Source organism: Helicoverpa armigera, chromosome 9 (genome assembly GCF_030705265.1).
Source record: "Helicoverpa armigera isolate CAAS_96S chromosome 9, ASM3070526v1, whole genome shotgun sequence".
Lineage (NCBI taxonomy): Eukaryota > Metazoa > Arthropoda > Insecta > Lepidoptera > Noctuidae > Helicoverpa > Helicoverpa armigera.
In genome coordinates, this window is record NC_087128.1 from 7,836,379 (window position 1) to 7,853,233 (window position 16,855).

A 16,855-nucleotide genomic window follows, 5' to 3' on the forward strand; every position below is an offset into this window, starting at 1 on the left:
TGTTTAGCTGTCATAAAGTTTTAAATAATAGGAAGGTGCTATTATTAATTGTTTGAGTTTCTACCTAAATGTTTATGCATCCTTTAGTTTCACAATGTAATTTCAACTACAGCATAACTGTCGCTCGATACGTCCACTGAGCGCTTTGTTTAACACCAGTTACAATAATATTAGCCGGTTTGTATTTTGTGGAACAAAAGCGCAGGTACGAGGGAACAATGTGGAAACACTGTGCGAAGAATTCGAGCACAGTGTATTGTCCTTTGACCGACCTACGCATTGTGGTGGCTTGCGTGTCGCTCGCTAGTACGTTTTCCACCTGCATGACTTGCGCCATTTAAATTCGACTTCCTGAATAATATATCTGCAAAATTAGAGTTATGATACTTTTGATAAGGTACTCTTATCACGCGGTTTTTGAAAATGCGGAATTACTTTCCCAATTCGGCTTTACAATATCGTTGAAGTTAGAACTCACGAACTAGTAGTTATTCGACTGTACCAATCCCAGGTTAGCACTGCACAATGCGCATTAACTGCACCCATACTGCGTTAGGTTTCGACATAATCACAACCTACCATAACAATCGTTCTATCGTTTTCCATAACACTAGGGTTGAATAAAATTGTCTGCATCACTATTTGAATCGATATGAAGGTACCAAGTTTCTTTCACAATCGTAAATAACATGAGCAAATCAGAATCGTAATTCTCTTTATAATAGAATCTCTTGGGATAAGTCATCGTATTAGACAGACTATACATTGGGTACTCATATTCTGGTGTTTGATAAACGCTGACTACGATGTCTACGATCACTGCTAGGACCATCATTATCACTACTAAGTTGGTACCAATCGTTACCCTGAAATCAGTTTGGTATCTCTCTTGTCTTTACATAAAGACCTCACCCACCAAATGATGGTTCTTGTCTCACTTACATTCTTAAGATGTTGCTGTAGGAGCTCCACTTTAGTTTGCCCCTATTTAAAAAACCGTTTTTGGTTCTATGAACACACAACGGTTTTAACTGCAGGGTGCTCCCTATAATTTTATCTTATGTAAAGTCATTGTTTGTCGCGCTCCCACTATTACGATAAGCATCGTTGGCTGGATAACGTACAACAGGTCAGACCGAACTAGGTGATGAACAATACAGGGAGTGTTGTTTGTCACCTGTTTCTCATCCTGCTTTATTGTAACTGTATATTGTGCATGGACTGGCTCTATGATATATTTATAGTACCTACATAATGCTATTGGCGCTTTAGGTCTCACGTGTTGAAATCTTTTCTGCATAATCAATGAAGGCAAAAGGCTGAATCAGCTAAGACCCGTACGTAATAGAGAACCTCTCTAAGATCTTTTGTACTTGGTCTTGCAGAGGTGGCGAGGAACCTTAGATGCCACCTTTTTTCATCGGAAACTAACAATTAGCACCTTAGCAGTTTATTGTTTATAATTATTTATGTTTACATCGATTGTATTCCAAATATGGAGTCCTTCCTAGCAATTCCGAGTATGTCTATTCAAGGTTCAATTTATTGAGGTCGGGTACAAATGTGAACAATAGCACATGTTAAATGCAGACCTGTCTGTGGATTCACTCAGGTTACAAATTGATTGGTTGTTATCTACGGCACATGGTGCGCTCCACTTTAGTTGACCGATAACAGAAATTCGGAATGTAATTTCGACGTAAAAATAAATGACAAATGAAGGTGTTTGTGTATATTTTAACTTTCTATATGATGTCTTTGTGGTATTGTGTATCTTTTGTACATACCAATCTGCTAATTATTTGATTACATGGTAATTTACATCAAGTCCTCACTATTGCAATACTCGTAAATAAGCATTCTTCTGAGTCTTTGGAATAAGCAGACTATAAGAACAATAAGATTAATATACATGGTGCATTTAATCTAAGGTATAATTTCCAACTAAGCTGTGCTACTGTTTCTCTACCTGTATGTTAAATGTAAATAATAGTAGGTACCATCTTACATTAAGAGACAAATAGAATACTGAATAGATTGACGTGCGTCCCTCACGTTCCTAACTCGTGACGTGGTTCATGTGGTCGCTTGTCTGTGGTCGTTCTAGGAACCTATGTGTAGTACCAACGTTTGCTGTTTTAACGAATTGGATTCCCACGGGGTCATCTCAACAGGTGTACCTTTGATCCTATGCTATCCTGGTACCTGTATGTTGTTTTGCGTCAATACTTCCTTGCTTGGAAGTAACTGGTACTTACTTTAATTTTGTTGATGTTTAGTTGTATTTTTTTTATATGTAGCTTTATGTAGAATAGTGATAGCTAAAGATTCTCCTTCTTCTTTATTCAACAAAATATTATTATTACCCTTACCTTCACATCCGCTACCGTTAACGGCCAAACCGCACCACGCCTTGCCGAAACGTATTTTCTTAGCAATAAATAACCTCAATTTATTGTATTCACACCGATTATGTTCATGAGTTTGTGAGTCAGGCAGAATATAAGAAATCTAAGGTCAGAGGGAGAATGAGTGTAAATAGACGTGTAGGTTCTGGTTGATCATCCATCCCTTAGGTTGAGTAATTTTTTTGCAACCATAATTTTTAGCTTCCTTTTTCCTATAAAAAAGTTTATTTCTTCATGAATCCAACAGTTAACTGATCTGTTGATGAATTTGTCGAGTATGGCCGATAGTGTATCTCAAGATACATTCTGAAAGGTAAGTAAAGGAACATTAATATCTTGAAGGTCGGGCCAAATCGATTGATCTTCGATATCATTGATTAATTCATCCCTTTTTGTCTGCTGACAATAGCTCATTATGTACGAATGCAGTTAGTTATTTGTTATTGTCTGGTATCAGGGTGGTTCTACGTCGCTTGTCAGACATTACAATTTAATATTTAAGTCATAAGCTCATCTTTTTAATTGCGATGTCTAAAAATAGAAAGATTGGTTGCCGTTATAACTTTTAGCGTAATAAAGTGCAGTTTTATTTGAATGCATGAATAATTTTTGAGAAACTTTTTGCAGGTATTTTCGAAAAAAATATTTCCCGTGACAAAATTCCATCACGGTGGAAAGCAATCCATATTTACCGTAGTACAGACCTAAATAAGCTGAACCGATGGCTTCACTCTCAGTTTCTCCCACGGTCACCCATGGTTGGCCACCCCGCTAACCACGTGAAAATGTTAACCAAGCGAGCGATGTAACCACGAGTGCCTAGGTACTATCCGCTTACAGAGTACCCACTGGCGGTTTCCGCTCGACTTGCACGAAAGTGATATTAATTGCGATATTAAAACTACACTTGATAACCATTTTGCATGTTAATTGGATAAAATCACGACTTTTTCCGTTGTTCAGTATTTTTGCATACTATTTTTTCAGCCTTTGTCACGCACCCAAAAGAAACTATGTAAGCGCGTTCTCTGATGTGCCAAGTTACGTCAACATTTTTTTTCGGTTTTAAAACTGTCAATTAAAAAAATATACAGGATCACTTTCTGATTATGATAATGATTAAAATTGTGTAACTTTATTCGGACTGCATGCATTATTCATGAACATTTACATGCATGTATATTTATTAGGACCTATGCGAATGTTGCGATAGTGTCTCGGCATTTTCATCAGAATGGAGTTGTGTATTTATAATAAAGTCGAGTAAGAAATCTCATAATTTGAACAGTGCATTTCATCATTGTACGTTTTAATGTAAGTTTGTTCGTTCGTGGCGAATGGTTTCACTTCAATTCTTTGTTATAGTATTTCTTTTGCTAACAAAGTTCCACGTGCGAAGGTCAAGCTTTTCGCGGACGCGGCCCGGTCGTTGACCCCGCGGCCGTAGCACTAGTGATGTGATTGATATGCATGAACTACTGCTGCTAGGACCTGACACTGAGAGACATTGTACTATAAATCGTAACTAGAATGTAGGCATTTTAATCATTATTTCGGCGGAGTACCTATGAGAACGTGAGTAGATACTCATGTGTATGAATTAGCAGGTCTATGGTTATTTATTTCTTGACTTTTTCCAGAGTTTAGCGATAGGCCATTCCGTTTACCAAACATTTTTGATAAAAAATTGGAACAACAAAAACGCGGTGCATTCAATTTTATCACCTTTGGCTGACAGTGGAACAACCGTGATCAAGTTAAATATATTTGAAATAGTAGAAAGTTAAAATTATAACACAGTGTTACATAAAGAATTTCTAACAAAATCTTTGTCTTTTATCTTAAAAAGATTATTAATTTGAGTATTTTTCACGGAACAGGAAATATTCAGGTATTATAGACATCTTTTATGTAGATTGCTCGACTATGTGTCATGCATAACAAAGTTCATCATCTTGCAAACTTTCAAAGTCGCGAAAGTTCTATAAGAAGATATCACTAGATATATGTATGTCAGGTACTTAATAGCTAAAAGTTTATGATAGTTTCCATTAAACGCTGCCATTGTCTGCGAGCGAAACAAATGGGAAATTGCTTTTCTAATGCATGGAAATAGGGACGTGGAAAACTTTTGTATCGAAATAAAATAACGTGTTAGCAAAATCGATTAGAATACTAATTGCCTTATAAGTAACTCGTTCGTTATTTGCTATGTTAAAGACACATATCTTAATACACTTCATGCTCTACATATCTATAAGATACTTAATTTTATTTGCACTGCACGTCATATCGCTAAGATTATTCCAAGAATGACAGAAAAGAGCCCAAACTAGGTGAAGAAATCTCTTTTGTGCTTCGTCAGTTTAATTCAGCACATAAAATGTTATCGATTTAAATTCAGGAGCATTTTTAAAGAATGCTTAACACTCACATTTTATGTTAGACTTAACCATTCTGTTAATTAGCTGAGCACGTTAAATATTTTGTCAATTCTGTTACACCACTATCTGGGTCAATAACCTCTAGTACACATTTAAATCCAGTTTTAGGACTTTGTTTAGTAATTAATATGGTTATTAGCGAGGTGACAAATTTTCATATAATTATAACTAAGTACATACTTTTACATAATCATAATAAACACACGTTCCTATGTATTAAAGTAATCCAGTAAAGGGCTTAGGTACTGATTCCCGATAGTTGATAGGGCCGGCACGCGAGCATTTTGTAGGTTTCTGATTCTTTTAAGTGAATGACAGTCACTTAGTTTTCCTCGTTGCATTCATATAATAGATACAGCTTGTAATTTTTGTAGGTTTTCTATGTCATTCTTATGGATTCCCTCAAGTTTTCCTCTGCTAACCTTACAGGGGAACTTTTGTTTGTTTTTTAAGCTATTGGGCAATTAAACCAATTAGCGATCCCATCAACATCCCAATTATCTAATTCAATTAATTAATTCCTTACCTAAGTGGTTTTAAACGACAGAAAATTTTATTGTTATCGTGTTTCTTTACACACTTCTTTATATAATTAAATATTTTTTATGTTAAAAAAGGTTATTAAGGGTCTGTACTTCTGTAGTTAGACTCTTGATATCTCTCTTATCTCAGGAACAAAAAATGTTCTAAAATGTTAGTGAGTTTACATGCAGTGCCATCTGTTGGCACCTGACGAAAGTAACAGTAAAATCATGTAATTTATGCAGAACTATAACACACACTCTGAAAGCTTAATTTAACATCGAAATGTTTATTTTTTATCAATTTGGAATTGATAAACTTTCAGCACGTCGTCAGTAATGCATTTATTCATTCGTATAAACCGCAGTAAGTTGGTAAGGCAGTAGCCATCATAATTCTTCATGTGTTGTGTAGATGGCGCTACTTGCAGATTAGTAAATATCTTTAGGAACTATAAAATTATGATTTTCGCACTATTAATGTTACTTAGTAAATTCTCAATTGTGTGTAAAATATGCATAGCGTGTGTAAACTATTTCCGTATCAGAAAAAATCAAGCATTTTTATATTGTGGCAACACCAGTAACTTTAATAAGAAGCAGGTTAGCAGTTCCGTTTTTGTTGAAAAGTGAAGTTCCTTCGGAGTGGCCTTGACAAGTGGAGGTGGTGCGTCGGTTGGCACCCCACGCCATCGTTCCGCTGTCTGCACCCGATGTCCGTCGCGCTCCGCCACACGCTCCGCGCCGTTGACCCCTGCCTCGTCACAGGGGAGGTGCCCCACGAAAGTACCCTTAGCTTATTTCAATAGCACCTCCGGGAATAACATCCGGGAGGAAACGAGTCAAAGGGATCTTCAGTTCGTTAACCGTCGAATCAATGTTTACGCAGCAATTCATTGAAACATTTTGAGAATTTTTAAATTATTGAATGAAAATAATGTTAAACATTAAAGGGGTAAGAGAATGGCATTAGACGATTCGGTGCCATTGGTTTGTAATTGCACAGGTGGGAGGATTGTTTACACGGCGCGCGAGCACCTCTCAATGGCTCGGCTACCTGCAGGGGCAGGGGGAGCGGTGACCTGCTGGCCCTCCCCCCCGCGCCGCCGCCGACCGGCGCACGCGCAGAAAGCCGAGCCAGTTGCCCGCCGCGCAGCCTCCAGCTTGTTTACATCGAATTTCATGTGACGTTTACCCCTTGCTAATAGTCTGTAACATCCTTTTTGATGTTATTAGTGGTGGCAGTGATACCCATGTGAACATTTTGCGAGAAGTGTTTCAGGTTGAAAATGTAGCTGTTGTGTGACCAATGTTCCCATTCTCAGTTGCAGGCATTGTGGCATTGTACGCTTTTGTCAGTCATTTATTTTGCATTTGCACAAAAGTTGCACAGCTGGTTCCTGTGATAACATGGCATGGCAGACAATACAGTGACGTATCCTTTATTTTTTTACGTCCCAGTATCCCGAGGTTAAGTGTACCTATGTGGAAAATTCAGCCTTCATTTATTTCCCTCTAGAACCTTGTATTGACTTCAAAGACGAGTTAGACAAAAGGTTTTTAATTTTTACATGGTTTTTTAGAACACTTCTATTAGCAAATGATACCTACTCGTAGTACTTATATTTAAATGAAACACAAATAATCTCTTAGAAGTAATGATACTTAATTGCCTAATGCTCTGTTGTACTTCAAAATTGTTAAAGGCATAATTATAAAAGTGTAGTAAGTAATTGTTCAGGTTTCTGATTCAGGGATCGTTGCACTTATGTACATGGTCATAATCAAGGCATTGTGATTAGTCCGCAGCACATGAAGCATAGCGTGACCGTTGAACCATGACCGTAAGTGCTAAGAACCTGACTCAACACACATACAAACTCTATAAATTATGGATAATATCACCAAAGAACTAGAAAATACTGATTCAGGTTTTATTTACACAAATGTGTATATTTTTGCAAACTTTTCGCTTTTACGCTAAACTGGATGATCAGCGAATATTCATTTGGAATATAAAGTTACCAGACTGGCATCAGTTTGACACACTTTATAGACGGTTCAATGAGGCAAAGAAAATGTCGCTATTATTGTCAATTTCTCATAACGCGACACGACGAGATTACGGTTACTAATCAGTATCATTGCCACGGGTTTATAAGTTGTTGCTCGAAGAGCGATCTGGTAACATAATAGTTACTCTGGCGCTGATCTAGATACCCAGATCTCGGGGTAGAAAGCGTCGTGAGACTGCGACACTTACAAACTTGCTTATCAATTGTGTTTATTTTATTCCACATCTTGATTTTCCTTGTTTTGTAGTTCTTCAAGAAAACAATCTTTGTTGCATGTTTCATAAATAGGCGAAACCTTAAAACGTCTATCAGCAACAGCTAATTAGGCATGCTGTTGGTAATTAAGTGCGCTCATTATGCCTTTGCTCATCTTATCGTAACGTGAACAAAATGTAGTCCCACGTAATTTTGTTAAGGCACTTCGCAAGCGTTGACAATGGGTCTCTGTTTGAATGGCGAAGTCTTGTTGTTAATCGTCAATTGTTCGCACGATTGCATCCACTCGATCTAACGCGATGATAATGAAGTTACGCCAGTTACTGACTTTGATACATTCTGTACTACAAAAAACTAGGTAGCACAGTAATCAATTGTTGTCTGAATCAAATCTTCGATCTTGTTATGATCTTTGTTTGAAATGATGCTATGCTAAATTATTTGGGTACCCCATATGGTTTTCCTTCTTACCTTTTTTTGCGTTGAAGGAAGACAATTCAAACTCACAAATTCTCTTATACAGTCTATCTGTCCCTATATCCGGCTTGCCCTCTATGGTCGTTTTCTCCACTTATTTTCGCTTCTGGAGAAAATGTTAATTCTATCGCGAAGTTTCAAAACCTCGTGACAAAGGCATGCAAACTGGCGGAGTCAACGTTTCACGAGCTATGCGCTAATGTTCACTATGTGGTAATTATTCCTGCATGTTGCGAGTTTGCAAGCCTTTACTTACCACTCCGGGGGTTTTTGCTGTATTTAATGAAAATAAAATATACGTTTATGCATCATTGCGTTGCTTTGAAATTTAATAATGGGCACGCAGAATGGCATCATTAACATTTCTGAAATGTTAAACAGATTATAAGGCAATTTAAATGCAGTTCTTAGCTGTGTTAGATTGCAAGTCGTTTGCTTGAGCTGGGTTTAGCTAAATTAATACCATCGCGGAGTCCGTTGTGCAACTGGTGACATCAAAAGTAAATTGGACGGGCAATTCAGTCGCCGTTGTTTGCGGATATTAGCTACACTGGAAAATAACTGCTGCTCAAAGTGCCGTACAGAGTTTTGAAACCATTATTATGTCTAATCTATTGCCCTGTATTAGATATACTATACTACGTATTTTATTACACTATTGTAACTGATTGTGCTAAAACAGACACATTGATAAGTAATGAGTTTTCACTTTCCGTGTCTGAAATCTTGTTTAACAACTTTATTTAATTTAGTTGTGTTCAGGCATCTTTTCATAGTTCACCTAGGACTTCATCAAAATTATGAAAATTATCAAATCACCCCTTCCGCTGTGCAAATTATTGTACGCTAGTTTATGATAATCTTCTGACTACTTAAGGTGGGCACTTGACCGGTTTAATATGTAAGATTTGTTGATATTGTGTAAGTCATCAAAGATGGGCTTGTTTAGTGGGTAGTAGATTTTCACAAATTCTTGTTTTGTTAGTAGGTGGTTGATTAGTATACGTCGCTAAGTCGGCCTTATTATGGAGACCCAGTTGACATCGTGACCTAAACTGCGAAGGCGTTCGCACTCAAAGTCTTGAAGTGGTTGATGTTGATGGTAGATACAGCAGGTATTGTGTCCGAGAGTGAAGGTGCAGTTTGGAGGGGCGGTGATAGTCAGATAACGATGGCAGCGATAACGGGCGGAGGCCGCGAGAGCGCGAGTGTCGGCAGTGCCGCCTGGTGCCGGCTCGCGGTCTCACTCCACTATTTTCAACAGTTTTTGCGCGTCTAGCTACAAGGTTGTCGGTCGCGTTGTTGTGACTTGTGTACACGGACATCGCTGGAGTCGTCAGCGAAATTAGTTTTTTAAATTACAAATCAATTATTTAATGTTGCTAGTGTAGTGTGTACTCTTTTGTTTTTTTTTCTAAATCTTTTTTTCTGTGATCACAACAGTTACTTAAAACAATGCCTATTATCCTTGAATTAAAACTATAATTCAGTGCTTAGTGGTGGTTAATATGAAGGAATCGACTCCTCGTTGTGAGGATGTGGCTGACAAACTGGTGCGTCTGTTTGGATGGAGACAGACGTACCCTGTGCAAAAACTCCAGAGGAGTATTCTGCCCCAGACCAATGACACGGTAAGATTTGGAAGTATACATAAGTAAACCACACTCACCCTACTATAAGCCAAAATATTTAACCTAACCAGGTCTAGCAAGGTTTCAGCATCTGTGGTCTGGAGAGCAAAGGACAATTTAATTTATTCTTTAAAAGTTAAGCTTAGACAGAACGCATTATTTAGCGATAGCTGCCTGCGATAGACGCCTTATGAATACTTTAGGAGTCCTTTCGGTGAACCAATATTTGCAAAAAAGTTAAGTTAGTAAAGTTCAGATTTCTCAAAGACACCTAAAAATCTAGGTGTATCATACCTTGCTTGCGCTAAATCCATGTTTCTTTCAATCTTCGTTTTCCTTAGGCAAACTTGTACACTTTAGGCGCCATTCTGTTTAGTCACTACAAAGATAACATTATCATTAAGTGTTTGTAGGTACTTCGTTGGAAAATTAATTGAACCAGGTTAACTAATCTAAAATTGATTTGATAGACGATTTTGTCGCTCTCTTCTGACTTAAATGTTACCTCTGCTCAGCTACAGGTCTTAAATATTGACCTGGGTGAATGCGACGAATTCAAAGTAAAAGTGAATATTCAATGATTAGGCGGGAAACCCCACGCGTTTGTTTTATTATAATTCCTAACCACTTCCTATAATGTCGCCTTTCTCGTTACGTACGCATGTCGATGTTACTATTGTTGCCAATTACTTTCACGGAGCTCTTTTGTGATCTGAAAGTGGAAAGTACTTCATTAAATCAACTCACTTATAAGTCGCAATTACGTTACCGATGGTACCTCCCTGTATATTCACGCGATACGGACAATGAACCCTGCGTATGAGTTGCATATTGAGTTTAAATTACTCAATATTGTATAAGTATATTGCTAATTTAGCTGTGCTAAAGAAAATTTACTTAGCAATAAGCGGATTTTGTGGAATATAAACAATGTGTATTTTGTAGGACATATTTACATGTTTTGTGTTATTGCATCCTCATACTAGCTTGCTTGAATTAATAATTACAATTTACGTTGTACATACGATGTGATAGCCTATAGATATAGATACCATCGTTTACAGGAATGCTTGATACTTTCTCAAAACCAAACTATGTTAAGAGAGAATTAAAATTGATTCTAAATTGCAGACGCAGAGACACCGCCGTCATAAACTAAGAACACAGTTTCTTCAAAAGTACCTATAGGTTTACTTTGTAACTCAAAAATCATCGATGTCGAGATTACGTCTTTATACACCGATTCTGCCTAATTGGACTACATCGATCCGCATGATTAATTGCTTGGACGACCTTGTGTGTAATCAGTGACATTCCAAACGGGCTACGTTTTAACGATGTGTGTGCTTAACGCCTTAAACTCATCTGATAACAGCTGTCCTACCGCACGTAGACAGTAGAAACAAAACTATTATTCATGTTATAAAACAATATCCTCCATCGCGCCTGTCTGTTCGCTGTGAACTCAAAAGCAGTTACAAAGGTGTTAATAATCGCCAAATATTCCTATCTAATCTATTCAGGTTCTAGTCTGTTTTTTGGGAACAAGGTACCAGAAACCTCTCTTACCGGTCGTGTCGGATTGCCGTCCCATCGGGTTATGAGAGTGAAGGAATAGGGAGTGCACCTGTGTCTGCGCAAACGCTCGTGCACTAATATGTCCTGCGTAGTTGGCTAATCTCCTTACATGAGAACAGCCGCCGTAGCCGATAATCGGCTAGGAGGACATCATCACCAGAAACCACGACCATGGTTGTCAAACCGTGACAGTGCTCATCGCCAAGTCCAAACTTCTAGCATGCAGCGCTTGCGGAGATTGAACTACTTAGCGATGCAATGGATATAGTTTCCTGTGTAGAAACAAACTGACCCATAATAACATTCACGTTTTACCCTATAGGTATACAATCATAAGCTAATAGTTATTGTAAGTTCTACGTATCTAGTATTTATCATTTCATTATGCTTAGCACCTATACTACGTATATTTTGCAGACAAGTTTCATAAATATTGATCCTTTTGTAAATATTGAATCATGATCGGGCTTGGTTTATCGATGTTCGCAATGGAATTCTATGATAATTATGTATAAACATTGGCCAAGCCTTTTAACTTGTTTGAACTGATATGAAAAGGGGGCGGATTGAAGGTCTTGTTTTACCTACGTTTTAATTATAAGTATATAGCGTAACAAATAACGCGTGGAAAATGTGAGGTGTGATATCAGTTACCGCTGAACTATTTTGATATACGACATTCTCATTACTTAGTTCATCACTACTTGGCGATATCAGAGGTTGAAAGTTGCAACATCTAATAAGGAGTGGAAAATTGCCGACCAAATTCGGAAAGGGCTCTGAAAGAGAAGGGCCGAGTTTAGCAAACGATTTCCGTCATGAGGATCTTATTACGCTATCCATATTGGGCTTAAAAGGTGAAGAAGTTAACAATGTCAAAATGTATTTCTGAATAGATAAAAAAATTGGTTTTCTGCTCATCAACGAAAAGGTCGATCACATTATCATTTCTTTGCTTTTTCCGTAGCTTGAAAAAATCATTTAGTGTATGTAAGCTGTCCCTTAATACCGATCTCCTGGGACCTAAACCATAACAGCCCATTCATTATAGAGAAAATGACCTGCCGCATGACGCCCTGGATCGTGACTGTAATGACAATAGGTAAAATGCTCAATTATATAATTCTGTATATGTATAGTATATGAACGTGACTTATACATTATAATCTGGAAAAACCTTGTAGTTTTCTATTGTTTGTGATCGCTCACTAATTAGACTTAGCACTTGACAAGTGAGATGGAGTATACCGTCATTTGCATACGTAGATCTTCTAGGTCACAAGACTGATATTATCGCGACTGTGATGAAACTAGCGATACATGAATATTTAACTAGAACCACTGAAATAATCTAATAGGTTCTAATGTACATAGTTGAAGTATTCCCAAAAACCCGTTTAACAGCTATCAGAATAGCAATGTACCAACGTATTGGTACATTGCGATCTCAGCAATTTTGGGAAAATATAAAGTAATATTGAGTATGTATTTGTCAGTTTATCTTAAATCATAGGTAGAAATGCCAGATGCTACATAAAACTGAGGATTTAATCTTACGGAGGGGAAAGGTGTGGCTAAACAGGCTTTTATATTTTTCTTATATCGACAAGCTTGTCTCTATACTTGTGGTTTATGTTCGGAGAAGTAATACATAGTGTGCTTTCTCTTCTGTTTAAATCTACCGAGAGAGCGATGTTTTGATTTAATCACGTTGTCTAGGTTTTGACCTGTTTTGACGTATTCTGTATTATAATGAGCAAGGTAGCTCAGGCTATTACTGAATTTGTAACTGAACTATCCTATATCCTCGAAGGATCCTATCCCTACAGAATTTGAATCCAGGCATGTGTTAGTGTGAGAGTTGTCCAGTGACAGGCAAATAATCACATGTGGCCGTTGATCAGTAAAACCATGCCACAATACGATACGTGTATAAACAGGAACAGGGGCTTATGTTACACGAATAAAAGTGCTATAAGTTTCAAGTGAAATAGTTCATGCCTGGAACACGACCCTGACGTAATATGATTAAAAAAAACAAATGCGAAGGTAACCGTAGAATTTTCTAAGACTTTCCTTGACTTCACTGACCCCTGAACCTGAACTGTTAATGTCCTTCATGTAAACGATTAAAGGTAGTATGAAATCACTTCCAGCTATATTTGGAGCAGGCAGTATTGAATTATTAATGCTCTGCTGTCGGCATTATAAAAAGGCAGTTAATAATCCGACCCTCGCTAAGTTCAACTACTTATAATAATCTCCTAATCGTCTTAGGAAGCCCTTACATATATTTAATATTATATTCTCATGTGTTATATTAATTTGTATTTCTTTTTTGTGAACTTCCTCTTTAGATGGTGCATGGTGACTTTTAAGCCGCACTAGAAGGGCTGTAAGGGCACATAGAAATATGACAGGATTATAACTAAAAAGGCTTCCAGTAACTAGGAAACGCAAGGAACTAGGGACGTCAATAAATGCTGACCTCGTTTCTAACTGAACAATATGTGTAGGTTGTTACGTTATGAACTGAACCGTTATTTTACTCTTGTCTTGAATATTGAAGATTGGTCCAGTAGTCTAGTTAGGTACAACAACCAAATACGAGCTCTTTAAATGTCATTTGAATTTGCACAAGCTGTAAATTGCGATTTAATTTTAAAAATTGTATCTTCTTCACGTAATTTTATTTCATTGATGTGTTTTAAAAGCGGAACTTACTTATGTTATGTGAACAAACCGTGAGAAATCTGTGAAAGATTTCATCCCGTAGAGAGTTATGTAAGTACCTATGTGGTTTAACCATCAAAGAACCTCATAAACCGAACAAGAAACTCCATTTTCATCAAACTTTGTGAATAGACGCTACGTGAACATTTGAATTCCTGTCATATCTTTTTTATGAAGTCTGTGCTTTTTAAAGAACATTTCCCAGCTGTTTTTACAATGTAAGATTACAGGTATTCCATTAGATCCCATTCCACTTGTAAACGATTATTGTTAGAGGATCGAACCATTGGCCATTCATTGACAAAATAGGTACCTATGTAATTTGACGAAGATTGAAAATTGATATCCTGAGATAAGACGTGATCGCCGTTATTGTTTATACGGTGTGAAATTAAAAAGATAAAATCTGATAAAATTCGTAAAAGTTTAACATTATTATGTTCTTAATCTCAATACAAGAATTGTCCGTTAGGTAATCGCGTTGTACTTAACTTTTTGTTATTGCAAACCGCAAACCTTGAAAATTATTAGAGGTTCAGTAGAATTTTATTTGCGGTCATTGTTGAAGATCTTTCTAATCGACAGACTTCAGTAGGAGTTGTGCCGCGGAGCCGCGCGTGTGTCGTTTCTGTACGCGCGAAATAAAACCACGATAAAGAAAATATTTTGTGATAAAACCCTGATGTGTGCGTGATAATTATGTGGATTTAATACCATTTTTGTGCTAATTTGCAAACCTATTAATTTGTGTAATAAATAATACATTGGAAGAAATAAAACAACTGGATGGGATTTGCGCAAATAAAAATTGCAATAACATCTTCATTTTTGCGTGGTCCTTATGAAGCTATATTCACGTAACAAAAGTGATCTGAACCCTTGATAAACTTTTCATTTAAAACATTCGTATTGGTTGGTATTTTTTTAGCGATTAGAGTGGTGAAGTTAATATTTCTCGTAGGCAATGACCTAGTCTGTACTGTGCTATGTAGAATGTGTGCACATTTTGTGCAGTTCAAGAATAACTCTCATAAACATTGATTGTCTCACCTTGCTGAAATAAATGAATTCAATCAGCTATCAGCAGTTATTTTCCCTTATATTCGCATTTTATTAAAGATCAGCCAGATTTAATCTTCTGTGAGGATTCGTTTCAGTCTCTGCAGAATTGTTTGAATAATAAAAGACGGTCTAGACAAAATGTTACACACGTTTCACTTAACCGGCCGCACAAAAGTAAATACTAAGCACAAACGGTAGGATGCAACGCTTATTTGCATAACAATTTCGCGACTAGCAGTCGCCTTGAAGTATGTTTACTATAAAACGCCTAGATGACCACTCGACTCTTGAAAATAGACGTTTGACAAAGATTGACGGTCGGTGACCACGCATCATAAACTGTACAACTTAAGCCACTTGAGCTGTAAAAACTACATTAAAATGTATTAGGGGCACATTAATTACTGTTAATTACGGCAGTGAACTAGTGAAGGTATTTGTTTTTGTTAGCAACTTATTATAAATTCATTTCGTGCTCCTGTCCACAAAACAAATAAGATTTTTGTCTTGACTTTCATTGCGTGTTTTAGAGCGAAATTGAAATCTTAATCGTATGATAAAATAATTTTATTTTATCACATTATCTTTTCAGGTTAGTCTAAAAATACTGCTAATTATTGTAGATAAAACTATTTTTGACGATTTATACTTAAATACTCGTACACGTGATGCAGGGTTCTTAATTTGAGCATGATCAATGTTATCATTGGCTACGTCCTATTCAATTAAAACAATCAGCTCCGATATGGTTTTGATTTGATTGTTGAACATAACCCGCGCATTGACGCAACGTGGACCATTTAACATTCGGCACACACGTTACAGACCAGAAAGGTGTGCATTTCCGTTGACTTAAACCACTTTAGGGCATGGACAAATCAGTCAGCTTAGATAATACTTCATGAATAGTCAATAGATGGACTTTAAGCTCGTAGGATGTTAATGAAAACTTGGCACTGTTTCGCGTTAGGTTTTTCTTTCTTCCCTGTATGTTTGCAAGCATGCGTGTTGTCACGCAGTTATGTCGCAGTCTGTCGACAAATATCGTTTTTCTGTAACGTCCGAGTTAGTCTTCCCCGAAGGTAAACGGATCGCGTGCGCGGGCGCCACTTCTGTTCAACACATTCTTGGAATACGGACGGTTGATCATGCGTATTTCTATAGCGGGTTACAACTTCATTCGTAATTTATAGTGGCCAGGTTTCATGCTGTGTTTTGCGGTTTATACATTTACAACGGTACACCTCTTCCAACATAATAGGAGTTGTGTGTATTTTTCATTAGCATGGAAAACATGTTCGTTCGGTTTTGTTTCAGGACAAATAGTATTGTAACAGTTTAGAATGAATCAACTTTTTTATTTTAGCTAGGTCATTGCAATCATATGCATTAATAACAATGCTAAAGAAACCAGACAAAACAGAACATCATCATTTACAGTTCAATTTGTGTTATTTTGGGATATTAATAAAACAGTTATACAGTCTACAGTTTTAGTAATTCGTCACCATAGTAGGCGTTGTGTTCCATATAAATTGATCTTTAAAGGTATAATGTACCATAGCAGCGTCTGTTATGGGCGCAGCATCTGGTGCACGGCGCGTGAGTACTCTGTGTTTGGTCAGTGGACCGCGAAGGTCAAGGCTTCACTCGCGCCACTGACCTGCCCTAGCACTCCTAAACATCAAACGCTGACTATAGCTTCAACGA

General features: G+C 37.2%; 1 protein-coding gene across 13 annotated transcripts in view; it reads left to right on the forward strand.

The window, feature by feature from the left end:
• The window catches only part of LOC110369896 (partitioning defective 3 homolog), a 49,051-nt gene that overhangs the window by 9,340 nt on the left and 22,856 nt on the right, over positions 1-16,855 (forward strand). For 11 of the 13 annotated variants that reach the window (XR_010276763.1, XM_064036134.1, XM_064036128.1 and 8 more), the window contains exons 1-2: positions 6,506-6,655; positions 9,585-9,772. The exons of 1 other annotated variant lie outside the window; for it this stretch is intronic. Coding sequence is in view for 10 of the 12 variants with exons in the window: in XM_064036134.1 (XP_063892204.1) it covers positions 9,650-9,772 (123 nt within the window). In the remaining 2 variants the exon portion in view is untranslated. Of the gene's footprint in view, positions 1-6,505; positions 6,656-9,584; positions 9,773-14,659; positions 14,770-16,855 lie in introns of those variants that run through there. One more of the 13 variants, XM_064036131.1, reaches the window with a different exon arrangement.